Below are 27,912 nucleotides of genomic sequence, written 5' to 3'. Positions count from 1 at the left end.
CCAGTCTGAAGAATCCTTCTAAAAGAATGATTTATTGTATAGAAGAATTGTTACTCTTACACCCTGATCTAGGGGTAAGGGGAGCAGAGCATATGAATCATGTGAGACCAGGTGATGTAAAAGGACAATAATACCAGACACACCAGCAAATCTAATGGGGATTGGCTGAAAAGAAGGAGAATCCTTGCGTTGCAGTGGCCCGCAAAGCTTTTAGATGCATCTTTGTTCCGACACAGCTGAATCAAATGAATGGCTTGTTACTGGGCCTTTGCCAAACTTGATTGCATTCTGAAGAGGTAATCCAACCCTTTGGTTCAACTGTGTTGGAGTAGGGATGCATCTAAAAGCTGCAGGACCGTAGCTCTCAAAGACTGGAGTTGGACACCCCTGCCATAGAGTATTAAGAGAGCAGTGCATCCCTACAAACTGTGCTGAAATTCCTCCACACTGATGTGAGAGACTTATAAAGTCATACAGAAAACTTTAAATCGTTGCTTCTAAAAGTGTTTTTTTTTACAAGCTATTGAATCATAGGACACTCTAGAGTCCTTTTCACAGAACTGTGCCCATTCTGACTGAGACCTCGGTCAGGATTGAGATGCTGCTGCTGTCGTGAGAGTACTGTGCTGACAGGCTTTTTAAATGGCAAGATGCTGTGTTGGATATTAACCAGCACAGTTATCAACACGCAAGCCCACAAGGCCAGCCATTCAGGAGGACACCTTCTGAGGGACACTCAAGAGACCCTCAGAAGCAAAGAGTTTTTCTACAGTCGTAGAAAAACGGTGGATAATAGCATAGACAAGGAATAATCAGGGTCAGATAGAGCCACGGCTGTAACAATTACTAATTATTGGGCAAAAGAAACAAGCAAACAAAAAACAGAAAATGATAAAGGACATGATATAGTAATATTCACAAATACAGGCAAAATACACAACAAACCAAAAAATATTAAATTAAGGTAAAGAAAAGATGGAGTTAAAACAACAGAAGAAAATGTGATACAAAAAAATAATATTCAGCACAACGATAAAAGTAACAGCTAATAACAGTAACAGATAATAAAGAAATAAAAAGGTATATATTTTTAGCCAGGTGACAGAAAAGATGATTTTTGTGATTTATTTTTTTTTATTTTTTTGTGTGTTTTGTGTTATTCACAGGGAGAGGAAACCTGCTCCAGCACCGATACATCAGACAAGCCAGACAGTACTGGTCCAGGTGAGACAGTTACAAGTGTTACATACTAATATGAAGACCAAATGAAGAGTTCCACTACTCATTCAAGGACCAACCATACACATAATTCAAATTTTAATAGATAGCTTTATAATTTCTTGGCATTCGTGGGTTGTTAAAGGCTAACCTAACTTTTCAAATTGTACTTTTTCTTTTCTTACTCTGACGTTCTTTCAAATGGTTTGAAATACAGTAATTTCCCTCCACTCGATTACATTTCACTCCTCTGTTCTGACGTGAGGTGTTTTAACATGACATTTCCCATCAAAACTTATTTCATTTTTCCACTGAAGTCTTGATTTCCTTAGAGCTCTACTAAGGACTTGGATAATTGTTATAATGAGGCTTGCTTCTTCAAATCTTTGTTGTAGTATTATAAGTGCAGTGACACACATTGTTAAGGGAAAGCTGCGATGCTCTTTTTAACTAGATTCAGTGTTGATTTCTATTTGAATCAAATATTTGATCACATGTTTCCTTTAAAGTTGGTATGGAAACATCATTTTACAGTTTTAATTTCAATTCTGAAATTGAGGTATTTATTTATTCTCCACCAAAAGCAGTATTAGTAGCTAAAGGTATAATATTCAGAAGTTGTTGATTACTCTTTTTAAACACAACATTTTATTATTTAAAGACATACAGAGAAAGAAAGAAAAAGATGTGGTTCAGTGAACGAGAGTGAAGCGTGTTGAGAGGTGATGCCGGTGCCAATAACCAAGCTGTGAATCAGAGATATGAAAATGTATTTTCTTATTCTTTTGCAGTAGTTTTTTAATATTTCAATGACTAAACACAGTCACGTCTGTACAATCCTGGGAGAGGCATGCTTCATCTTGCCTGCAGTGGCTTTTTTGCTTTCACGCGTGCTCTTCATATATCTGTGACACAGAAACGAAGAAGAGAAGAAACACATCGACAGCAATATACTCTGGTCCTTGTGTTTTTATAGGATCACACCCTCACGTTCCCTCTGAGCTGAACAAAATAAGAGAATACATAAATAATGCAGGCTTTATCAACATAGACACACATTTGTACTGAATGATAAGTGGTTATTTAGATGCTTCTTTTTTTTGTATACCTTCAAACACATCCAGTGTGTGAAGGATCTAACGTGCTGACTCTGACTGGCTTTTCTCCAGACTCTCAGATGTCAGGTGACCTGTGCACCCAAGATGGAACTTTGGTCACCACAACGACAACAGGAACCGGGACCGGGGTGGCAGCTCTCCATGTTGTCCAAGCCCGGCCCCTCTGGCCCACAGGCCCCGCCTTGACGGCCCGATTACGTCGCCTCATCACTGCCTACCAGCGCTTCACACTACGACGCGAGCCACTGCTCAGGCATGACTTTATGCTTCACGATGGCCTCGTTGGCATGGGAATCGGAGGAGCTGGAGCTGCTCATAGTCATCACGCTGGTGGGCCACTGGCTTGGCAGCTGGGTGAAGATTTAAGAAGGTGTTCTGTGGTCGCTACAGAACCTGACCCTCTGTTTCTGGAGTGGCAGAGAAGGTAGAAATGTTTGACATAAGACAGAGATACCAAGCTTTTGTCGTATACTTTAATCTTACCTTTGTGGCTCTGCTGCTCGGCATCTTCATTCAGACACGAACGCATCTGCTTTCACATGCATTTATATGCAGTTTCTCAGTATATGTATTTATCAGTCATTTGTATTTTTCTGTGACCTTTTAGGTGGACTCGTCGAGAACAAGCAGATTTTTACCGCACAGTATCATCATTTGGGGTGGTGTATGACCCGGAGAGGAAGGCATTTGACTGGTCCCAGTTCAGAGCTCTTGCCAGACTGGAGAGGAAGACTGATGAGAGTCTGGAAAGATACTTCAATTCCTTTGTGAACATGTGCAGGACAGCATGCAAGCTTCCACCCAGGAAGGAAGAAGGTACTGTTTATGATAAATATGCCGGTTGGGGTTGTTACTGACATCTGTGATGGACTTAGTTTATCAACAGGGTAACCCTTGCTAATTTGTATTATTGCTCAGCTTCATGTTCCAGTTAATGTTTTCTGGGCACTGCAGGTTTTTGGTTTTCAGCCACACTTCTTAAGCCTACAGTTAAACAATACATCGTTTAGACTTTGTCATAAGAGTGTCAACTTGCAGATCATTTTTGAGGACCTCGTCATTGGGAACATTACTGACCCCTGCTAGTAAAATAGCCTCCATAGATGTAGTTTTTATAACTCATTTAACTACAAATTGCATGTTAACATATAATTTACACATAACTTACTCTCCTGTATATACGCAGGATAAAACACAAAATCATTTAAAGACAGGAGTGGCTCTTGAACACACTAATACTCTCCATCCCTTTTACTCTGGTCTGCATTTTTCCTGCCTTCTCCACTGTCTCTATGCCAACATTGACTGTCACTGTTTCCGTTTCTCATCCTTTTATTCTTTCTCTGCTTCCCCTCCCTTTCTCTTGCGTCTCCCAGGACTGGTGGATCCCGCTGTGATTGTGGAGCCTCTGACAGAAGAAAGAGCAGCTAGGACGCTATACCGCATCGAGCTGCTGCGCAAGATCAGAGAGCAGGTGGGCTCTTTGAAGAAACAAAGCTTAATAACAAATAGCGTCCTTTTCATCGATGGAACTCTGTTAGACATTGACTTCAAAGTTTATCTTGCTTGTACTGTTCTGAGTTTGTGTTGATGGTTTAGAGGGGTTCAAATTAACCTCATTTGTCCCTCCTTAGCTCCCTTCTTTTCAGTGTCATCAAAAAAAGGCTAAAGATAAAAAAGTGAATCATCGGTGAACCTGTATACAAGTCATTAAAAAAAGACACTCCCTACAAATGATGTCATATCTAACCTCAGAATAGACATTTAGACATTTTCTACATGGTCAAAAGTGTGAACTGTTTATAAGTCAGACTGTTTATCATGCGTTAGGTTACACAGCTAAAAACTGGGGCTGAGGTAATGCCCACAGCTAACTCGCTAGTTGTGTTGGGGAGTCTAGTGCCAAGGGTCAAAACATATTTGTCCAGAAAGCATAAAACAAAAGAACGACACTTCTGTCTACTAAACCTGACCATCTCTCTGACTATGTGAATATAAAAATGGATAAAATGTAGACATTTTCATTCGGTTAAGAAAGTAGCTTGGTCTCTGAACTGCATCCCTCTCTCAGGTTCTCCGCCATCCGTTACTCTCAGCCCGTCTTCAGCTGTGCCGGCCCTCGCTCTACCTCCCTGTATGGTGGGAGTCTGGCAAACACGACCGCGACCTCCTTATTGGGGCAGCGCGCCACGGTTTGAGCCGCACCGACTTCTACATCCTCAACGACCCTCAGCTGAGCTTCCTGGAGGCTCACAGGAACTATGTCAGGGGACACCCTGCTCACCTTCATCCTCAAAGCCACCATCACCCTCATCACACTGGCTTGGCGACTCATCCTGGCATCTCATCCTCCTCCTCATCTCATCCCCAGCTTCCTCATCCTCACTGCTGTCTGTACGATTCGGGACTCGGTCGCCACTCTCCTCAGCCTCCTGAATATCCCCACCAATCCTCTCATCACCACCACCATCATCATCACTCGCAACACCCTATACCTCCATCTGCTCCCTCTCCTTCCTCTTCCTCTTCTTCTTCTTCTCACCCTCACCTTCACCCTCCACCATTGGATGCTCATGATTCAGCTTCACCAAGTCTGGGAATAGTTCCTGGACCTCGAGGAGATTTCCTTGACTGTCCACCTTTGGATGAAACTCTGGAGCTGGGCACGCTACAGCATGACACCATGTCTGCAGATTCTTTACATGGAGGAAAGGTTTCCAAAGATGCCCTCAACGGTTTCCCCTTTAACTCAGCTGCAGGAGGTCAAAGCATGCTCAACTCATACGGTGTGGGTGGGACAGACCTGGATTCAAAACTAAGGAGTGATGTGCTCGTTGGTGAGCAGGGCTCGTCTGAGGAAACTGGGCTGATGGCACCATCAGTGGAGCTGGATCAGTTACAGGTATGCAGTGTTATTTTGAGATAACTACTCTGATATTTAAATAAGACTTGTATAATAAACTATGTCTGTGATTGAAATGTCAACTGTATGGACTGCATGAGATGCTTTGTTTCTGCCCTAAGCAAAAAATTGAATTTATAGGAAATTTATAATTTATATGTTTTAAGCATTTTTATTGTCTGATATAGCAAATATCTGACGTTATGACACCTACTCGGTTAATAAAAATATAATAAAAATGTTTTTGGTCATCAACTAACCATTTGAAATTTAACAGTTCAAGTTATTCACATAGGTTTTCTTATTTCTGTGCTTTGACATCCTACACTTCTGTATTGCAGGCTCCCTGGGACAGTACGGACCACACTAGTCCTGCTCACCATATGTTCAATGAATCTGATCCAATCCTGGGTCCTTCTACCTTAGAGACGGGCTTCCTGGAGGAGGAGGATGAGGAGGCACAGGGGGGAGACAGAGGAGGGGAGGAAGGTGGAACTCTGGAGGAGTGTTTGGGCCTTCCGCCCTCATCCCCTCCTTCCCATCCATCAGCAGGCGATTCTGTTGAGCCACTGTCCTCAAGTTACATGCTCTTTAAGGTTGGTTTCACCAGCCTGTGCCCTCTGGATAACAGTGCCATCTTACAAAATAAATATAAAATGAATTTTAAAATCATCTTAAATGTCTTTGTGATCACAGCCCTCAAGATAACAATAATCTGAAACCCTTTTCATATTATCGGCTTAATGCTCAAATAATGTAATGCAATGTGTCCAGTGGGGCAGACGGTAGATAAACATGGAAAAATTGCTCTAACAAAAGAGGAAAAAGTAAAGGGGAAAATCTGTTGTAGGGAATACTGAAAACACAAAAGTGCTCAGCTGCATTGTTAACTGCTGACATTTTGCCTCTTCTTTCGGTTAGTATATTCAATGAACGGGTTGTGTTTCAGTAAAGCTCAAATGAATGCTGATCTTTGATGTTTGTCAGGGTCATATTGCTCCAAGTGAAACTATTCATTGGATTTTGCATATTTTACATTTTAAGATCTGTAAAACACATTTGCCAAACACTAAGGGCTGCACTTATCAAGTATTTGCCAAATTATTTTCTAAAATGGCATCTTTTCAAATTCTATTAGATTAGATGAAACTTTATTAATCCCTCAGGTGGGTTCCTCCAGGAATTCAGTTTCTAGTAGCACAGCACCGATAGAAGTTGCGTGTTACAGATACAATAGAGGGGAATAAGAGTAAAGATATAAGCATAAATATACCATATATACACATATATAAATACAGAATATATAATATGGATAAATAGGGATACCAGTGGATTGCACATTTGAGTGAGTCTATTGCACAGTGATTATTGCACAGTCGAATAGAAGAAAAAATATTGCAAAGTTTGCAAAAAAAAAAAAAAAAAAAATTGTAATAATTGAGAGAAAATTCTGAAAGACTTCTCAAAGATGGCCGTTTTAGCTGCAGTTTAACATCAATGTTAAAAAAATAGCATGTTAATTTTTATGACATTGGAAATGTTCATTATAGATTATGTTCACATCGTGCGATTTACATCTTTCCTTTTTTACCCCTCAGCCGTAAAAGGCTGATGGCATGTTGTTGTCACCCTGCAGGCGGCATGGACACGCGAGTTTGTGAATGTAATACTTTAGAGTAAGGCGACATAGGAGTTTCAAATTCATTTCACAAATGTTTTGATTAAAAATCTGGGATGAATTTGAGTCTCAGTGACCTCGACCTCAAGGTCAAAGGTCAAGTTTTCTGAAAATCTCGTGAATATGATAACTTGAAAACAAGGTGATGTAGAATTTTAAAATTGATACCATAGGTTGTCTACTAGGAGCTTGAGGGGTAGCACTGGTGTCGCCAGTATTTTTTTAATTGCAGCGATGAATAGCTTCGTGTGTGTGTGTGTGTGTGTGTGTGTGTGTGTGTGTGTGTGTGTGTGTGTGTGTGTGTGGTTTTTCTTTTTTTTTTTAATCAATTTAAATGTTGGAAAGCTGCGACTTGATCACACCATCATTATACAAGTAAACTAAAGTTAATAATCAGTAGTATTATATTATTGCCAAAATGAGCAATGCCATTTAGGCTTCAATAAATCTAACACTTATATTTTGTGTCCAGGACATTGGTGTGAATGAAGAACCGAGTGCAGATCACACGGACCTGTCAGCAAGTCCTCCTCTGCCGTACGTACCCCCTCCTCCACTTTCTCTGTCTGACATCACTGCCCATGAGCCACAGGATGGACTGGGGCACTCTGATGTCTCTGAGAGCCTGACTAATCCTGTGGAGGATGGAGATGATCGGGAGGAAAGTACCGGCTTTGAGTTTGATGATAAGGAGGAGGAAGAAGTTGAAGACTTGTCAAGGGAGACCTTGGAACAGAATGTGGAAAAACAAAGAGACAAACATCTGGAAGGAGAGGAATGTAATCCAAACCAAGGTATGTCAAAGGGAAAATATTGAGCATAGTATTTAACCTACTTTTTTTTTTTTTCCAGGAATGATCACAAATATTCAGTTTGTAAAGATGTACAAGTTGCTGTCATACATACATGTTAATATATCATAAATTATATCAGTTGCTAATGAAATGTCCTGATGTTTTAAGATTTCTTTAGGCCGTATACACTATGGCAAAGCCTCTTAATAACTTTAAACCGTCTAATGTTTTACGCCCCAATCTGAGGATTAAAAAAATGAAGAGATAACACCAACCACTGCTATGTCCCCTACATTACATCTCAATGTTTTTTGCTTGCAGGTGCAGACCAAAGTTTGGGAGTTTTGAATCCACCCATGGAAGTGCCAGAGTTAGAAGGGATAGAATCAGAGTCTGCCCTTGGAGAACAGGGCGAGAGGAAGGAAGTCTTTATCCAAATGTCTCAAGACCTCGAGGGTCGCTTTGACCAAGCAGAGCATAAAAAGGACTCACCCCAAGACGTGCACTCTTATCTTGGAAAGCTCGAACAGGAGGGCAGCCTATCTATTGAAGAGCCTACGGAGGAGGTGGAGGGGTTGATTTTGTACCAAGCGGTGGAGGAACGGTCTATTGAAAATTCTCTTGACACTGAAGCATTGATGTGCAACACAACTGAAGAGTTTGTGCAAATGAAAGGAATTCCAAAAAAGTCTAGACAGGGCAGCTTGATGGGTCGCACAGATCTAGCAGATCAGGTAGATGAGATTTCCGAAGGGCAAGAGGATAATGTTTCTCCGTTTGATGTTCCGGTTGTACAACCCTGTGATGAGGAGGAAGAAAAGGGTTTGAAACAACTAGATGTCAAAACCAATAAGATGGAGTTGGGTAGCATTTACTCGCATTTTGGACAGCTCTCCTGCCCTTCTGTTTCTGTGTCATCCCCTACACAACCATCAAACTCTACTGAAACCACCAGAGAGAGCAACAGCATGGAGGAAGCCAAAAATGAAGCCTCTATGGCACACTGCAAGGGTTCAGACGAAGACCTGAACTTGCCCGATGGCAGCAGAGACTGTAAGAATAACGCACTAAAATTCTCCCTTGATCAGGACAGCAAAGATAACCTGCTCGATCAAAATGAAATCAAAATGGGCTCAACTCTGCCTGTGAACAACATCGACACAAAACCATCTGACCTTAAATTTTCTCATTTACCCGATGGTGAGGAGAAACCAGAGCAATTGTTGCTACCAGTCAAGATTGAAGATACCAAGACACAGACTATTGAGGATGTTTGCCCTGATAGCTCTGAAGTCAAACACACCAGTTTCTTTTCCTACCCCGTAAAGTCAGAAGGATTGGTGACCAAAGCAGAGCAGTTAGAATATCCGATTAAACCTGAAACACTGGAGACTAAACCTGAAGATCTGAGCTTTCGTATGAAGCCAGAGCATTTAGACACTAAACCTGAATTTTTTCAGTTTGTAGCCTATGCAGGTGGCAGCGAAGTCAAATCAGAGGTCAAACCATTAGCTCTGGGGTTTAGTGCTTATCCAGAGAGTCCTAAGCTTAAGACCGAGGCAAAGCCTGAAGACCTGAGGTTAGCAGCTTTTCCTGAGACATCTGTCATCAAGCCTGAAGCCAAGGCTGAGGGTCTGGGGTTCACAAGCTACCCAGAAAGTTCTGAGATAAAACCTGAGGCCAAGCCAGAGGTCCTTGGGTTTACAGCGTTATCTGAGGTCAAAACTGAGACAAAACATGAGATGTTGGAGGCAGATAGCACAGTCCTGACCCCAAAGCTTGAGCAGAATGATGGCCTAGTAGAAACCTCAGAAAGTGCAGAGTTGAAAGGCCAAGTAAAGGAGGAGAGACCCAGTACACCCGGTGAGGATGCTGAGACTTTCATGAAGTTAATTCACCTTTCACACTTAAATTCATTTGTTTGTACTTAACCCATTTCCATTTTGCACAGTGCCTGTGGTTGAAGGGTTTTCTGCCAGCCCCAGGTTTGCAGCTCCCATTTCAGTGTGTGAGATTCCTGACAGCCTTCATGAAACCAGAGAGCCAACCATCGCTCAGCTGTTACAGGAGAAAGCACTGTACTCATTTTCTGAGTGGCCAAAGGTAAAATATATGTTTAACTATTACTGTAACATTCTCAGTGATGTGTTTACAAAATATTTAACAGTAGACGTTGATTCTCCCATGGTTAAAACATTTTTGACAGTAAAGTTAGAATAATTATTTTTATAAATTCTGCTCTTCCTCTTTTGCAGGAAAATGTTTTCGTTTTTGCCGATTAGAAGCAAAAATACCCTGTTTTGAGTTCTCACCGGCAATTTCACTGCTTTCATTTAGAGGACAGTGCTGACGCTGCTTAGAAAGTCTGAAAAGACAAAATGAGTTTTACATTTTAGCTAAATTTTGTGGCACTTGGTACACTTCTTGTAAATTAAGTTATTCGTGTTTATTAATTAATTTCTCCGCTTATTTTTATGGCCCCTGTAGGATAGAGTAATCATCAACCGCCTGGACAGCATCTGCCACGCCATCCTTAAGGGGAAGTGGCCGTCATCTAGCGAGCAGTATGACTCACCAGCCGCCCTGGCTGCCAACTCCTGCTTGGCCAACAGTTTAGCCCAGCACCACCAACACCGAGCAGGTTTTCTCTCCACCACGGCCTCGGGCTCTGTCCCAACCCAGGCCAGGGTGCAGCAGGCGAATCCTGCACTGGGATTTTCCATTCCTCCCCCTCTCACAAGACTACCTAAGGTGAGACTCGAAGAGTGAATGAATAAATTAACTCCCTTTGTTGCACATATCGGTGTATCTGTCATCTGTCAGCATTTATCTCTCCCATGCCATGGCTCATACAAGTTGTGCCCAGTTTGCTTAAAGTGCTAACAAGGCTGACTTTAGACTGACTATAATCAACTGACTGACCAGGTCTTTGCAAAATGCATCATGAGTCTGACCGAGTTTTTCATTTTCTGCTAAAGATTTTGTTTGTTTGTATGTGTCTCCTTAACTCTTCATTGTTATGTTCTATATAAAATATAACTGCAATAGTTATAAATAAAACTATTAGCACTGGGCACCTCTAATCCACACCATTGCTTTGTTGCTTATTGTGAAGTTTCCTGTCTCAGTAATGTGTACTGTTGATAATATAAATGTGGAGATTAGACTTGGGCAAGTTGTCATATATCTATAAAGACACATTTCATATATGCGAGAGTGAGAATAATGACCAGATTTGTGTCTCTGCTTTGAGTTTATATTCTGGCTGCTTAGCCTTCAGCGTTTTTAAACCAAGAGGTTTGTTTACAAAATGTTTGACACCATAGGCCAGCGAACAGATGGATTATGAGCTGTTTGTTCCGTGTCTCATACTTTCAGATGTAAACAAGTTAACTTGTCAGGTGCCTGAAGCAGCATCCAAAGATGACACACTCACTCTCAGGAAAAAAACAAACAAAAACATTTTAAATATCTAACAGTTTTACCCAGGTCTAGTTGACAGCCGCCACTGTGTTGTGTCTCAGTCCATATGTATGTTTAATAAAGCCATCATCTCTCTCCCATTCTTGTCTACCCCTCACCCACCCTGTCCACCCTGACAGTACATGCCGCGGGGCGGCGCATGCGGGCGCGGAGCTTGGCGCCTTACCTCCTTGCCTCTGTTACAGGAGAGGCTTGTGGCTCCTGCCTTCCTCCCTGAGCTCAAACGAGCAGGAGGTCGGAGGTCTTTCGACTATGAAGCCGCTGCTGCGGCAGCTGCCAAGGTTTTAGCTGGAAAATCTGCATCGTCATGCCACACTGCTGTTACCACAAGCTCCAGTAGTGATAAAGCACCCGTGGTTGCTCCGCCCTCTCACCGTACAGGAGCCATATTGATAAATGGCTGGCAAGAAGCAGCCATAGATCTGACCAAGTCTTCAGGAGAAATAAGCACCACGAGTAGCATTGGAACAAATGAAGCTGTGGTTGCACCAGGAATCAGCCACCTCAATGCTGGTGCGGGCAGCAGTCATAAGATACCACCGCCACCTCCCATCACGGCCCCGCTGCCAGGCCCCGTGGGAATCGACATGGCCGGAATTCTGCAGGCGGGGCTCATCCATCCGGTAACAGGACAAATAGTTAACGGGAGCCTGAGGGGAGATGATTCAATGAGGAGGAGGAGAGGGAGGAGGAGAAATGTGGAAGCTCTGTACTCTGAGTTCACCAAGAGCCGAGGACTGCACCTCCCTGAATCACAGGTGGGTAGAGGGAGGAGGGCCTTTTCAGAGTAAGGGCATTTAGAGTAGTTGCACTTACTTCAGAGTGAAAGAGAAGCACCACCGAGAACATTTTGGGGACAAAAAACAAAAGATAAAGTTGATTAAAAAAGAAAGAAGAAAGTAAATCTTGTGTTATCTATATGTGTCTGTCTCTCCATGTACAGGGCCGGGTTGAGGTGATCAGCCACTCTTCTGTTTCCTCCTCCACCTCCTCGCCATCCCCCTCTCCCTCAGAGCGACCTGCAGGTCCTCCCACACCGTCCTCCTCTTCTACTCCCACCCCAACCCAGACACCTCCTCAGCCAGAGATTGTGGCCATTGACAGAGAGGCAGCCGGCAAAGGTCTAATTGAGTGGCTGAGACAGAATCCAGGCTACACCATGGATCTGCCGGCATTTGCTCATGTAAGTCGAGGATTTCTAGGATTGTAATGCTCTAAATCCTGCTGTGTTGTATTCTTTATATTTTGCCTTTTCTGTATTGGAATGTCCTCTGCTGAGGCTACAGTTGAGCACTTATTCTTTTATGCTCAGATTAATTGGCACTTACAACCTTTTTCCCCATCTACCCTCCCTGGCTACTGTGCAGTCTGGTGCAGGTCTGTTGCATGGTTTTGTAGAGCGTCCCAAACAGAGGAGGCATCGCTGTAAAGATCCCACCAAGCTGGATATAAACTCTTTGACGGGGGAGGAGAGGGTCCCAGTTGTGCACCGCGGCACTGGACGCAGGGTAGAAAACACACACAGACACGCATATAAAATACATGAAACACAAAAATCAAATAAAAGTGTTCATTTTAAAACATAAAACTGAACCAATGAAAGTTCAGCCATGGGAAGTAGAAGGATTGCTGTGTTATTGCTTCCTTTGCTGCAGTTTGGTGGCGCTTTGCTGTCCACCAATAATACAGGCTGCCTTTGAGTAGGGGAAGCTAGAAAAAGCCTACATACAATTTGATATCATTGCAACTACACTGTGCTGGTTTTCCTACTTTGCAGCTTGGTGGTGCTATGGCTCCGGCCATAAAGGAGCTCTCTAGATGGTTGGATGCCAACTCGGAATACTATGTGGCTCCAGACTGGGCTGATGTGGTCAAACACTCTGTGAGTATGATACTGTGTAGCATTGGATGTCAACAGGGTGTGTTTTGCCCCTCTCTGACATCAGTTGTAAAAGACAACGAGCCCCAAGTGTAACATTTCCTCAGAAATGCCATGCACATCAAGCCTGTGTAGCAGGATATCACAGACTGCAGAAGGCTGACATAAGAAGCTACAGATCTTTTTCTGATGTAGAGAATCAGGCATGAGTTGTAATTACTGCCACTTTTTAGGATGTTTTTGTGAAAGCCCTGAAAATTTTGAAAATCTGTTGCGCTGAAACTTATTTCACTCTCATTCAGTTAGTTGTATAGTTTTCATGCTAAAACAACCAATTGGTGCCATACTAAAAATGCAAGTATGCAAGCAAGTAGATTTGGAAAGAGATGTAGCGTCATCTCTACTCTCACAGGAGTGTCAGACCAGTGAAAGACTAAAAAAAAAAAGATGCTTTTAATTGTCCTTTTGAATTTTCCTATGGCTGTTCTTCTACCTGCGATACTTTGTCAGTTCCAGTTGTTCTTGTGCACTAATGTGTTGTCTCATGGCCTCCTCTTGCAGGGTTTCCTTCCTGAAGGGAAGTTCTCTCGGATCCTCACAGAACCCGTCAACAAGGACCCAAGTTCCCGCCGCCGTGGACGTCGACCTCGCAGCGAAATGCCTAAACCTCTCCTGTCCGTCTCGGACTCTTCCTCACCGGGTCTCGGTCCTCCTCTCTTCATGAATGGTGGTTTGATTGGCAGCATGGACTCCATGGTGGCCATGCAAAGTCTCCGCAGTGGTATCCCTGGAATTCCCATCTCTGGGATTATGGCAGCTGGATTCCCGCATGGTTTCCCTGCAGCTGTCTCAGCGGGAGGAGCTGGGGGGTCTGCCGAAGATGCCAAGAATGGTCTGAGTATGTTACCCATGATGCTGCATGGAATCCCGCACCCCCATGGGGCTGCAATCCCACAGCATGCTTTGTTCAGCGTTGGCACCATGATGGCACACACGCCACCGCCACCTTCTCCTCATCCCAGCTCCTCCTCCTCCTCGACTTCCTCCTCTTCTTCAGCGTCTGCTGTGAAGGTCACCACGACAACTGCACCGTCTGCAACTGAGGCGGCCAGCCCTTCTTCGACAACGCCTGCAGAAAGAGAGGGCAGCGCCCCTGCTGCTGGTGGCGAAAAGGACAGGACGCGGGAGGAGAAAGGCGCTGCAGAGGCTAACAAACGACCAGTAGCGGCAGAAGCAGCAGCCATCATTACCTCCACCACCAGGGCCCACCTCAGCTCTGCACATCTTGGAGCTGGCACTGGCAGCCATCTTACCTTCAACCCTTTCCTAATCCCGGGCATGTCCCACGGTTTGCTTTACCCACACATGTTCTTGCCACATGGTGGCATCATGGCACTTCCAGCCATGCCCCCTGGTGCAGTTGATAGCTCTCCAGGCAGCCCCAAGAGGAGAAAGAAGAGAGGAAGAGAAGAAGGCGAGCGAGAAGAGGAGAGGGAGAAGGCAGCAACTGGAGATGGAGAGGAGAGAGAAAGTACAGATAAGGCTGGTGGTACCTCCCACCCAGGCACCTCTTCATCTCCCTCCATCCCCTCTACCTCAGCTTCAGACCCAGACCCAACTCCAGCTGACGAGCTCCAGACTGGGCAGGGGAATGCAGAGGGTGGGTCTTCAGAGCCCCAGGAACCGGACTCCAATGACCACACTGAGGGAGCAACAGAAGACAATGAGAAAAGATCGGAGGAGACAGGAGAGGAGGCAAAGGAGGAGGAGGAGAAGCAGGACACTGAGGAGCAGAGACAAGTGGAACAAGAGGATGCATAGAGGAGAGGAACTGCAGAGGCCTGAAGGACAGCCCACTTCCTGCTCTCTCCTCCTGTCTCCTTTGTTGCTCTCCTTTCTCAGCTGAGCAACAGTGTAAAATTTGTGCCGTGTCTGTCAGTCAATGTCCATGTAAAGACTTTTATTATGATGATGACTAATAATGATGACGATTATATTCAGCTCGGTCATGTTTATATACCAAGACCCCACCCACCCTCTCCACTCATTCATTGTATACAAAGAAAACTAGTGTAAAAAATGATCCTCTCTGTAGTGTTCTCCTTCATTCTCCATTGAGACTGAGTCGGGAGGGATACTTCTCAACAGGAACACACCCAACACACACCGAATGCAACCTGGCCTGACCAAGAGCAACTCTGACCGTAGTATTGATACCGTTTTAGGCTCAAGGTGAGCCAAGGTGGACAGGCAGCTTTGGTTTTCGCCTGGTTTGTATGGACACAAGGATGACTGGGAAGGTGGGGCACAGCTGCCAGAAGTGGTTTTTCCGAAGTTATTTTTCTCACCACAGTTTGGAAATTCTGAAAAGCTCATGCGGGGGAGCGATTAAATCTTGTGTTTTGACACACTCCACTAAATCTAGGGAAATTTGTGCAATGTTCAATGTTCATGCCGACTAGATTAATCTAAAAGGAGAACAGTCATTCAGATATGACACTAAAACACCTTTTCCTAGTTGATAGTAACAGAAAAAACAACCTAAGTATCTAAATATGCAAGAGCCAGTGTCTGCTGCAGAAACACAACAGACCCACAAAGATTTTAGAGAGTAGCCCTTTTGAAATGTATCTAAATCACGTTGATATGATTGTGGGCGTTATTGAATAAAAGTATGTTTAGTGCATTTAAAAAGGCTGCCAAATTAGAAGAAATTAATTTGTCTCTACTAGTTTTATACCTAATAAAGTTAACAAAATTGTGAGAATAATGTTAACTAGAAGATCACAAAATACGAGCCAGGTTAGTCCATCCCAGTCACGAATGTTAAATCCTAACTTTAAGATATTCTGCAAGTTCTCCATGCTTTAGATGCATATTTTATTTTAATTATAATGTTATCATGATTCTTAATATTGTGTTGCTGCTGCAGTAACTCCTCCATAAAGTAGATCACAAAGATAAATCGAACTAGATTATGAATCCAGATTCCCACAACAGCAGTACAGCAGAAATTCTGAACAGCTATCAAGAGAGGCTTAGGCATATGCTTTCTCATTTGCTTTTCTTTATAAAGGCAAGGAACAATCATGAGATTCATTTGTTTTATTACTTTTATTAGCTCATGTAATTTTATTTTTTAACTCAGCCACAAAGTCACTTTGGGAGACCCCCACCTCCCTCCCTTCCCCTCAAGTGGTTAGCTCTAATCAGAAAACATGAAAGGGCAGGAACATCAACCCTAAGCTCATCCTGGCCACCAGGGGGCAGTAGGAGGTAGATGTGATATCCTGTCTTGCAAACACAGGAGTGGGGAGGAGGGCTGTGGGAGAGTAGAGGAAAAGAAGGTGCTCTTTTTTTTTTTTTTTTTTTTTTTTTTTTTTTTTTTTTTGGTCCCTTGGGGTTCATCAAGTCCTAAATTGCATTTACTTACAACAAATCAGGTAACCAGCATCTCATCAGGAACAGTGCAAAATGATGCTGCATAATGATTACAATCATGACCTGTAGCATCAGTCGGTCCTTTTCCTGTTTTTCTCCTTAGTGTGTTCAGAAAGAGATTACCTGTGCTGTGTCGATCATCTGTCCAGGGAAAGGGAACAGTCTGGTTTTTGTTTTTTTTGTTTTTCTTTTTGTTAGTTTTTTTTTTTTTTTTTTAAAGAATGAAGAACAGATAAAATAGGGAGAGGAGGGATATGGTAGTAGTATGAATCACTCTGGCTTTCCCCCGTCACATTAATTTTAATAGCAGTTCATACTAAGAGTTTCTAAATATGTAAATCTATCGCTGTATATTGCTGATTTTGTTTTTTTGTTTTAAGCGCACCATTGATTTCTTCATTGTCTTTACTTTGTTCCTCCATTAGGGGGAAGAATACTTGACATATGCGCAGAGGATTTTTGCATAGAGCTTAGTCCCAGTTTTTTTTTCTGTATCAAACAGACTGTACTGTACATTAAAAGGATGCAAGTTGCTGGTTTTATTCAGTCTTTTCACGACAGGGTGTGTATTTTGGGGGTAAATGTCAGATGTTTCTGATGTAACGTATAACTTCACTTCTTTTTGTTTTCATATATGAAAACATTATTTTTGCACAATGTCTTTTTGTGAATGTTAACCTGTTTCCGTGTGGTCTTTTACTTTCCATTGTGTGTGTGTGTGTGTGTGTGTGTGTGCGCGTGCGCGTGAGTGTGAGCGTGCGTGCGTGAGTGTGAGCGTGCGTGCGTGTGTGTGTATGCGAGAGTGTGCTGTAATGGGAGAAAGTGTGTATGTGTGCATGCATGCGCACACATTTTGTGGTGGAGCAGTTTCTACTCTGTTTCGTCCTTACAGGTCACATTTCTTGTTGGGGAAAAAAAAACAAACATAGTTGTTGCCTTGTCACAAGTTTGTGGCTACATATAATTTATTATACTTTTCTTTTGCTTTGCCAAACTTTCACCAAATATGACATTCTTTTTCTGTTAGTTTCATTATGTATTATTCAAAGTAAAATGCCTTATTTAGCGAGTATTTTTTTTGTATAGATGTTCAATTACATCTCCTTATTAGGTCATGTTATTGTTTGTCTTTCCTTTTTGTTTTTATGCGTACACGGCATTGGTGATGTGCATTATCTTCAGAAGCCAATAGTAACGGAAGGTACCACTGCTCAAATCGCTACATTTATCCCTAAAGGTCAATCAATCATCCCTCAAAGCACAAATGGAGAGTTAACAAAAAGTGACTGTTTGCTTACCAGTGCCTCTAAAATTGCTTTCATTTCTCTTTTTGTGAGCCTCACTTGCACGCTATCTTGACTTCACGTTTCCAGTGTGGCGATTATCTTTTGGAAAGTGGTTAACATTTGAAAATCTAAGTGTTGGATTTTATCATTAGATGATGCCATGCTGTTCTTTAAAGGGAAATTCTGGGATTACTCAGTCTGGATCTAAATTTCAGAGTCTTATTGAAGAGTTAGGGTTAGCGTCTGCAACTTTCAGAATCCCAAAGTTAAACTTGTAGGGTAAATACCGTGCACACTTTTATTGACTAAAGCTGTAAAGTTAATGGAGATGAGCGCTGCACCCTAGCTGCTCTGCAGTTCACTGCTGCAGTCGTTTTTAAAGCTTTTTTCTTTGCACTCAGAGCTGTAATTATTCATGCTTCGTACCCTGACCTGTTACATTCTTAGCAGTGTTTAGCTTCTCAAATCTCCACAAGAAATCTGCTGATAATTAGAGGAATAAGACACAAGCTGGGAAATATCAGAATTTCCCTTTGAGGAATGCTACTTAATCTTTTAGAATTCTCTTCCTTCACGGGGCCTTGTGTCTGGTATCCAGCACATCTAGGATGATAATGCGCACACAGTATGTATGCAGCCTAAGTATTTGATTGTTGTCGTGTGTTATTCGAGATTCCCGAAAGAGCAAATCAGAAGGGGAAGCCAGTCGCTTTGCACCACAGATGATTTATCTCAAAGGAACGGGCAAGCGTTGCGTTCCAGAGGTCATGTGTGCACATCATTTGCTGTTAATGGCTTATTCTTGTGCAAAAACTTGTGAAACAAACTTGCAGGTGCAGTATGTAACCACAGCTCGGGGGCGGGGGGGGGGGGGGGGTTAATCAAGTCGACTGGCGATGGCTCTGTATTGTCTCTTCGTGTCACACCATGCCTTCTTTAACAGTGTTTTTCTTTTCATTGAAGTTCTCGTTGGTTAACTTAAATGTTCTTCAAAACAGTCACCTCAAAAATGTAAACGTTTATCTCTTATCATAAAAAAATGTATTTATTGTACAGTTCTCGTCTTTACGTTGTTGACTGACCAGTGGCTGGTTTTGTTAAGTTTTCTCAAAGACAAAAGCATTTTGGTTCACGTGGAATTTAAAGTATCTAGTAATGTCACATGCCCTGTTTTTTAATTTGTCTTCTTCTTCCTTTTTTTTTTTTTTTTTTTTTTTTAGATGTAATTACATCAAAATTAAATGGTTAAGAGTTCTTAGAATACCTCCTCTTTATTTTGTCTGTGAAGGTTCTCAGTCATCCAGGTCATCGTAGTCGAAGGAGCTTGCCAAGAAAAGCGTCTGGACTTCTTTAAGTTACTTGAAGACGTTTCACCTCTCATCCGAGAAGCTTCTTCAGTTCTAAGGTCAAATGGTGGAGAGTCCCAGATATAAACCTAGTGGGAGTGACCCCCCACAGAGGGATGTTCAATTACTCCCACTAGGTTTATATCTGGGACTCTCCACCATTTGACCTTAGAACTGAAGAAGCTTCTCGGATGAGAGGTGAAACGTCTTCAAGTAACTTAAAGAAGTCCAGACGCTTTTCTTGGCAAGCTCCTTTGACTCCTCTTTATTTTCTTTTCATAGTCCCCACGGTAATCCAGCGTGAGCCACCCTTTGGTACAGTCTGCAGATGCAGGATCCTTTCTAAAGCTGCAGTACAGTAGCATACTTTTTCAAAAACCTGTTTTTATTTTTTCCTCTAGAACGAGAAGATGACTGAAAACTAGCAGGTTTTGAAGCTGACATTGTAGGGAATCTGCAGTTCAAACAAGTAAAGTACCTGAAGAGTCTGTCAGATTCATGACGTGTTAATCATGCATTTAAAGTTCAAACTGCAAAGTTAGAACTCTGAAAATATCTACAACATCATGCAAATATATCGCACTAAATCTGGTTAAGGATGTTATATATTTGTTTCTTTCTCCATCCTGATAGGCTCAAACTAACAGGTTATGAAGTCTTTGTGTTATTTGACAGTGTTCGAGGTTACATTAGGGAATGATGAGTCTTATTCATTTCCATAGTTCAGGCCTCCTATGTGGCTTATTAGAAGAGCACCCCTGATACGCAGCCTCAGAAGTTAAAGAACCCCTGAAAACAATCCATAAAAATAAAAAACATTAGAACTTATTTTATTTGTCAAGCCAGTCATTACAAAAGCTGAAAAATATCAGTCTCCATATGTGTTTTTTCCAGTTCATTGCAATCGAATTTCACAGACACTAAAATGTTTTCTTGGCAGAAGACAAAATGTGAATTATTGCCCCGGCAATTATTTTCTTCTCCTTTGTCAACTTCAGACATTAATGTGGTGGAAAAGCTGTTACCTTTTGATATACACTCGTACTACCAGAAGTCGTCAACATGGGTTTATGTCGAAAGTGACAGGAACACCTGATCGTAATTTATCTTTGAATTAACAGCCATGCTTTTCTTGAATTTGCTTTTAGCTCGTTGCACCATCTTACCGAAGGGAAAGTGTCATTTAAAGTTTGAAGCGACCATGAGATTTAAAAATAGCATAACTGCAGTTTAGGTATAATGATGACAAATGGTGAAAGGCAACTGTAAAATAAATCTTTAGACTGGATCTAAAAACGTCACCACCTTTGTCCAGTTCATGTCTGTGAAACTGCCCTCCAGAACCCGGGGCAAGTTGAATATTTGACTGTTCGCAGGCCCTCTCCAAGCACTGCTGAACCAAGTGCAACGTAATTCACCAGGCTGTGATTCACTGGCTGATCCTGAAGTCAGAAACCCGGTCATTAATAAATAAGTTATGTGGTGGGGTTTTATCTTTTTTTTTTCTTCTTTTTTTTTTTTCTTTGTAAGTATAACTCTGTATTCCCATGTGGACCAATCTCATGAGTCAAAACATGGTATGTGTGATCTTTTATTGTGCAATAAAAGATGACTTTCAACTTTCTGTTGTCCGTGGAGAGTAATTAACTAACTAAACATGGATATTTTAGCTGATATCCTTATGTAATTCTGGTGTTTTTGCTTTTCTTTTTTAGTTTATAGACTGTTCTTGCTCAGCTTTCTGCACATTGTGTACTCGGAAAGATGCATTGGCCTTGTAATGCTGTTGTATTAGTTAGCAGCAATGTGAAAATATGTTTGCTGCTGGTGTTGTGTAAAGGAAGACCTTCCACTTAAGTCATATCTAAAGGATTCAATAGTGAGAAGTACTTAGACTGATATAGGAACAAATATGTAATCAGGAAAACAACATTTTGACATTGTGACTTTGGGTATTAGTAAAAACCCTTAAAAATATTTACAGCAGATGAACACTATCTGGATGTCATATTCTGGAAAAATGACCTGACACAGGACCTGAAAGATTTATCTGGCCCTTCATGGTCTAAGTGGAAAATTGGCTGCTGAGAAGCAACACTTAAGGAAAAAGCAGGAAGAAAAGGCTGAGGTTACACTAGAACTGGACTGAAAATCAGTGGCAACAGGTCTTATGGAGTGAGGAGTCCAAATTGGAAACTTTTAGTTCAACTTTTATGAAGGACATCAGGAGAGAGTTATAAAAGTGAGTGCCATCTTTAAAACACGGTGGAGGCTTTGTCATGGTTTGGGTTGCATGGCAGCCAGGAGTGTTTGGGATCTTGTCAAGATTGATAGAGTTATTGTCACAGAAAAGTACTGTCTGATCCAACATGCAGTACCATCTGGAAGGCAACAGTTTCATATTTCAGTCTCAATCACACAGCAGAACAGATAATGGAACACTATCAGTCATGGTTTGGCCTCCCCAAAGCCTGGACCGTAACATTATTTAAGCACTTTTTGATCATCTCAACAGAGAATGGAAGGAAAAAGGTGGCCAACATCCAGAGAAGAGCTCTGAATGTCCTTCAAGAAGCCCGGAGAACTGTTCCTGTAGACAAAGAGACTTCAGTCTGTTAAAGGTGAACAATATAACATGAAGATTTCTATTAGATACTTTGAGTGGACAAAAGATCTCACTCAAACAGATCAACTCAATTTAAAACTGCACAATGGATGCCGCATCAAAATAAACATTTATTGAAATGTACACTCATGCTGTGGATAAAAAAAAAATACCACTTTGTCCTTGAAATATTGATAAATACATGCAAGCAAGCTGTTAAAAGACAAAGCCATTTATCAGCTCTGGAGAAAAAAGAAAAAAAAAAACAGAAGAAATACCCACATATTCAATCTTGCTACACCAACTATGCATACCAAGGTATACTTGTGCATATCAGACAAGCCAGGGGAAAATAAAAGAAAGAAGCTGGCATATAACTAAATAAAATTCATAGTGTGAGGTTAAACTCTGTAGTAACAAGCTTGAATATGTGGGACTTCTAAAGCTTTTTTAATTTTATAGAGATAGTTTGGTTTTCATGTTCAGGCTGCTGTGACAGTAATTTCCCAACTGCTGAGATAAATAAAGCAAGTCTTATCATTTTTAGGTTCACTGGAATAGCAACTTTAGAAACTGCAGAAGAAAAAGAAGCAAAGAACAATTTGTGCTCTTGCCAGGGGCGGAGCGTGGGGGTGGCTTACTGGGCTTAAGCCCGGGTTGTTTTGTCAGAAGCCCGGGGTCTTTTGGAGTGTAATTTTTTCATAGATGCCTGGCTGACAACTGTATAAAACAAAAAGTACACACAATATTCGAAGCACATAGTGCACACTTGGGGGAATTTACGACTGTGCGTGAATCCCCCCCTGATATTGGTATGATCTGAGCTCAGGCACTAAGCGACTGAGCGAGGGGGCGGGGCAGCTGCTGCCTGTGTGCGCTGTTGGAGAAACGGAGCCAGCCATACCAAGGAGAGCTTAAGTTTGACCAGGTACCAAAGCAAATCATTCGTAGCGTACAAATAATGTAAATATGACGGTGCATCACGAAAGATTGATATCAAACTGATCACTTGACCAATATTACGTTACTTGCTCTTCAAGTGAATCAACAAATGGCAAAATGAAAAGCCGAACAAATGCTATTTTTTTTAGAGAGTCTTAGCTTACGTGTGTTTATTTCATATTTTCAGTTCTTACCCTCCCCGACTAAATCGGTTTCAGTTATGTACTGAAATATAAGAATGGACATTAGAGGGTTCTTTCAAAGAAAAAACTCAGGTAAATGTTATTTTATATATTATGCTTTGTATGTTGTTCAGTATATTTCTATGCAAAACAAGAGGGATTTCAGTACACAGCAGGATATTCACATTTGTGACCAGATATTTACATACACTTTAGGGAGAAAACATAAAACATTTTTACTGTACAAGATCAATTTAGAGTAAACTTTTGTTTTAGATAAATATTGAAATATATTTTGAATTAGTTAAATGTCAGAATAAAGAGAGACAGAGATTTCTGTTTTTTATCACTTTCATCAAATTTAGGAGTACATGTACACTAAGTTTATTGTTAATTAATAAGAAAACTCCAGACGATTCCATTCTGAGCTGAAAAAGCTTCTGATAGGTTAGTAGAGTCCATGTGAGTAAATTGGTGGCACAGCTGTGGATGCATATAAGGCAAAACACAGAGCCTGTTTCTTTGACATGGGAAAATCAAGAGATGTCAACCAAAACACCAGGAAAATAACTGTGGAGCTCCATAAGTGTGGCTCAGTTTGAATACAATTTGGTGCCATTTACAATTAAGAAATACAGATAGTTTCTCTCTTTACTCTTAAAGTTAACAAATATGTTTTTTATATTTATCAATCTAAAAAATAAACATTTAGTCTGATTTGATGTTACAATTAAAAAAGTGTTTTTATCTGAAGAGTTTGTAAATATCTGGTTTCAACTGTATATTTGATGATTGTCAGCACAAAGAGGGAGAGAGAGGAGCAGAGAGGGAGAGAGAGGAGAATGAGGACAGAACAGAGATGGAACAAGAGCAGGTGAGACACACATGTTAATCAAATGGTTGTTTACCAAAAGTATCACCGTATCATAGGTCCTCATGTATCTCATACCTAGTGTTTCTTTTTAGGTTTGTTATTTTTCAAATTCTACATTTATTAAGTTATGCAGGCTTGTTTGCACAACAAGGCTAAATAATTATATAAACTTTTCTCAATCTAAATAGTGGACTTTGGTAGAATTAAAAAAATAAGTGTAGTGCAGGTCTATGATGATTTTTAGTGCTACTATCATCTAGTTCTGATTCTGGTTCTGTCTTGGTTAAGTCCTCAGTAGTCCTGATTTTGAACTGTTGTAGTCCTGTTTTAATTCTGGATCAGTTCTGGGTCTGGTTGAATTGGGGTTTAGTCCTCGTGTCTTGATACAGCCCTGACCTTGTTCTGCCTTGCTGCCTAATTAAAAAACTAGTTTTAGGTGTCCTGCATATGATATATATTTTTCCCTATAGGGAATATATATATATATATATGGTTTTTTAAAGAACCATGAAGACATCTGAAGAACCATTTAAGAACCATAATTTTTCTGAGTGTATATGAAGTCATTCTTCTTTGAACAAAACTCAAAACAGAGCCAATTAATCTTTCAGTCATTTATACCCCCCCCCCCCCCAAAAAAAAAAAAAAAAAAAATCCCACATGCATACTACCCTTTTTTGGTTAAGCCCCGGGTGTTTCAAATGTCTGGCTCCGCCTCTGGCTCTTGCTAACATTATTTTCTGTTGGATACTGACAGCTTTGTTGTGGTTATCGTAGCTATTTTCTTAAACTGATTCAAGTTACAGTTATATTAGTTTTATCATGATAATGAATAACAGACACTTTATACACAGTCTTCAGGAGCTCAAATGCAAGTAAAGTAAATAATTTGTAGGCAATGTTAGCCTAAACTCTGGAAATAATGCCCATCACTTTTTTAAAAAGCCTGATATTTATGTCATGCTTTTTGCTTTTATAACATCTGTCTTCAGTTTTTACTTTGTGAGCTTCAGAAACGTCTGGGTTGCTTCTGCTGCATTTGGCTAAATATGAGTAGAAAGTACTGCTCTACACACATCGGAGTTCAGTAAATACTGATGACCACGGGAAGCAAAAGCACACCTTTTGCACATTATATTGCAGGTACACTTATGAGCCATTCCAAGCTTTTGACGTGCTCTTTTCTTCACAAATTTCATATAAATAAAATTGAACTGAATATTTTTGCAGTCCAATTTGATCCAAGTTTCTGTCCGGTCTGTCTGTACTAGAGCTGCTCTGGCTTTTGTCGTCTGTCTCTTCTTGGGGCTGATGGGTAGTTTCTGGTTATTTCTCTCATGTAATCTTCTCTTTGTGCTTGGATGATGATATGCCCACCTCCTGTTCTTTACTTAGCTGGATGCTGTTTGTCTTTACTATTTAATAATCCTTTGCTCACCAGCCACTGCTCCTTTCTATGCACGACCAGGACTTTAAGCTTCTGAGTTATGTTGGGGGGGTTGGGGGGTTGTTTGGGGTAGGGTGTGATTTATTTTTAAGCCCCTTAATTTATTAATAAATACTGAAGAAAAGTCAAAACTGTACATGAAACTTAAACCTACATAAAATAGGTCATCTGTAATTCCTATGGTATTTTACTTCAACCTCTAAAATTAAATCTGCACTCAATATTAATTATATAACTGTAACTTGAAATTTCTGCTAAACTGATGAAATGACCAGAGAAAATGTAGCTGTGAAACAATCTGTGGCTATAAAATCACTAAAAGATAATTATTTGAAAATCTGATTGAGAGATGGTTCATATGTTGCTCCTGCATGGGAAGCTTGAAATTAGCAATTTTTTTTTTTTGGGGAGGATTTCAGTCCAAGGAGGCAGGTTAATGGTTGCTTTACCTGGTGAAGGGAGAGTTTTCCTCGCACCAAGCTGCTACTTTAGACAGTTTTAATACACTAGTGAAAAGCACGACCTCTTAGGAACTTTTAGTTCAGTCTCGATTTATGCTTCTGACCGCTTGGAAACGATACGGATTTATGACATATTTTCATATATGTTCCATGTTACATCGTGTCTGTCTCCCCCTCAGGGATCTCCATGATGTCTTTGCTCCCCTGTGGTTGTTCTGTTTCTTGAGTTGCCAACGCTGTCGCTGGTGTGCAGTCGTAGCCGTTTTCGTTCCTTCTTCTTTCCAAGTCCTCCTTTTTTATTCTGTCTTCTTTCTGACAGATAAAAAAATATAAAACAAGTCAACATGAAACATTAAATATCACACATGGCACATCTGCATTTCAGATTAGTTGTCTACATGCATATTTTTTTTATCATAATTAAAAGAAAAACTTTATTTAATAACATATATGCATGTGTATATACATATTTATGAGTATATTTAGTGAATAACACACTAGACAGCTAAAGTAAATGGAAGGATTTTTTTTCTCCTGTTCATCATAATTTAGACATTTATAAATAAATCCAGTTATTCAGTCATAGTCTGTGTTGAAGGTGAAGAGAATACTTTTAAATCTATATCAAGCTAATTTTGATGCCTTATTTAGATGAAAATGTTGTCATCATGTTTTTATCTTAAAACACACTAAAGTAACCAATAACAGTTTTTGCAACTCCTGAATCGAAAGGTTAATAATTCCATTATAAGACACTTACTAAACGTCAGCATTGTTTTAGTGAAAAGTGTCTAAATAATACTGCAATAGAAGAAATAAAACTTGAAGAAATCTGAGCTTGGTGATTGGAAAAAGAGCAGAACCTAAAAGCTTTTACATCTAATAACTTTTTGCACTCCTAAATGTTTCAGAACTGTTTTCCATCTTTCCATCCATTGTGTTTGGTTTAAAGTGAAAATTAAAAAAAGGCTTTTTGAGGTGTCCTTAAACACAATCGGTTTGGAAATCACTACAGTAAAAAAGAACACTTTTATGTTGCAGTGTGACTCATCAGACAGTAGTTTGTCTTCTACCTTAGAAACCCATCAGGCTGTCTTAAACCTAAACAGCTTGATTCATCTTCCCAGTTGGTCTCCACTGGCTAACCCTTCCAGCTTTGTTAATAATTTACTTAATGTGTGTGTAAAATGTTCTGGTCTTGGACAATTACTGTATTCTGTGACCTGATGCTCTGAGGTTCTGTTGGCTGACGGTCCACATCAGGCAGGTTTCAGTAAAATGTTCTCAGTGATGTTTAGCTGCTTTGATAATGGGCCGTATGTTTACAGAGACAGGAGAAAGCTTTTAATGCTCTTCAGCACTGATCTGATGCATTATCTGCTGTGGACACACATGCATCATATGTAATGTCATTTATTTTAAAGACCCGAGGACTTTAAATGAAACTTCAGTGGGTCTGAACACAATGAAAAAATGTTTTGGTATTTCAAAATACATCATGACATATTAGTTTAAAACTTAACCATAGATCTCATATAGCTGTCTCATGCTGTTAAGGTAAAGTTTAGCTTAGATAGAAAATGTGGTTTTAATGTTCAGGAAAGGAGAGGGGAGCTTCAGTATCTCTGGCATAAGCTTAAAGGTGGAATCATTTTCTGTAATATATAGCACTGATGTTGATTTAGAGCTTGGTTGGACATCAGAGTAAAAACAACTGCACGCAGAGAGGCAGTAAAAGAAGAAAGGAAGCAAACCCCAAGAAACATACTCTCGTGGTCACACCAGCGTTTATAAAGAATCTTTCTGCCCCACCTGCCAAAAATAAAAAATATATCTCTAACTTAACAAGTAATCCATTTCATATCTATTAATATGTGCTCACTAGCCAATCTCTAATGAGCCACATGGTCAAGAAGACCTGCTCGAACTGATCATCAGAATGAGGAAGAAAATAGATTTAAGTGACTTAGAACATGGCTTGTTTTTGGTGACGGATGGGTTGCTGACCTGCTGGGATTTTCCCGCACAAACATCTTTACAGAGAACGATCTGAAAGGATATCCAGTCTGCCTCGTTGAGGAGAATGGCCAGACTGCTTCAAGCTGATAAGAAGGCAACAGTAACTCAAAAAACCGCTTATTGAAACCAAGTTATGTAGAAGAATGTGTCTGAACACACAACATGTGGAGCCTTGAAACGGAGGAACATACAGGCTGCCACAAGCTAAGAACAGGAAACTAAGACTACAATAGAAGC

At 40.8% G+C, this 27,912-nt stretch overlaps 2 protein-coding genes across 2 annotated transcripts in view; one reads left to right on the top strand and one right to left on the bottom strand.

Annotated features, from left to right (window-relative positions):
* Window positions 1–16,445, top strand: part of chd6 (chromodomain helicase DNA binding protein 6) — a 99,887-nt gene extending 83,442 nt beyond the window's left edge. Inside the window, exons 31-45 of the mRNA XM_085457273.1 lie at window positions 1,167–1,224; window positions 2,388–2,760; window positions 2,944–3,152; window positions 3,713–3,810; window positions 4,408–5,238; window positions 5,580–5,834; window positions 7,389–7,710; window positions 8,032–9,573; window positions 9,662–9,813; window positions 10,198–10,461; window positions 11,313–11,951; window positions 12,137–12,376; window positions 12,561–12,701; window positions 12,971–13,075; window positions 13,634–16,445. Coding sequence (XP_085313399.1) covers window positions 1,167–1,224; window positions 2,388–2,760; window positions 2,944–3,152; window positions 3,713–3,810; window positions 4,408–5,238; window positions 5,580–5,834; window positions 7,389–7,710; window positions 8,032–9,573; window positions 9,662–9,813; window positions 10,198–10,461; window positions 11,313–11,951; window positions 12,137–12,376; window positions 12,561–12,701; window positions 12,971–13,075; window positions 13,634–14,893 — 6,489 coding nt within the window. The 3' untranslated portion in view covers window positions 14,894–16,445. The remainder of the gene's footprint in view (window positions 1–1,166; window positions 1,225–2,387; window positions 2,761–2,943; window positions 3,153–3,712; window positions 3,811–4,407; window positions 5,239–5,579; window positions 5,835–7,388; window positions 7,711–8,031; window positions 9,574–9,661; window positions 9,814–10,197; window positions 10,462–11,312; window positions 11,952–12,136; window positions 12,377–12,560; window positions 12,702–12,970; window positions 13,076–13,633) is intronic.
* Window positions 16,446–25,453: 9,008 nt separating this feature from the next.
* rspo4 (R-spondin 4) overlaps window positions 25,454–27,912 on the bottom strand; it is a 30,345-nt gene continuing 27,886 nt past the window's right edge. The window contains exon 5 of the mRNA XM_085457272.1: window positions 25,454–25,968. Coding sequence (XP_085313398.1) covers window positions 25,832–25,968 — 137 coding nt within the window. The 3' untranslated portion in view covers window positions 25,454–25,831. The remainder of the gene's footprint in view (window positions 25,969–27,912) is intronic.

The sequence above is a fragment of the Copadichromis virginalis genome, linkage group LG5, assembly GCF_057382275.1.
Source record: "Copadichromis virginalis isolate Kocher_CV1m ecotype Utaka linkage group LG5, C_Virginalis_male_GT1.1, whole genome shotgun sequence".
NCBI classification, from domain to species: domain Eukaryota; kingdom Metazoa; phylum Chordata; class Actinopteri; order Cichliformes; family Cichlidae; genus Copadichromis; species Copadichromis virginalis.
Note: the sequence above shows the minus strand (reverse complement) of the source record. Positions and strands in the feature narration are given on the sequence as shown.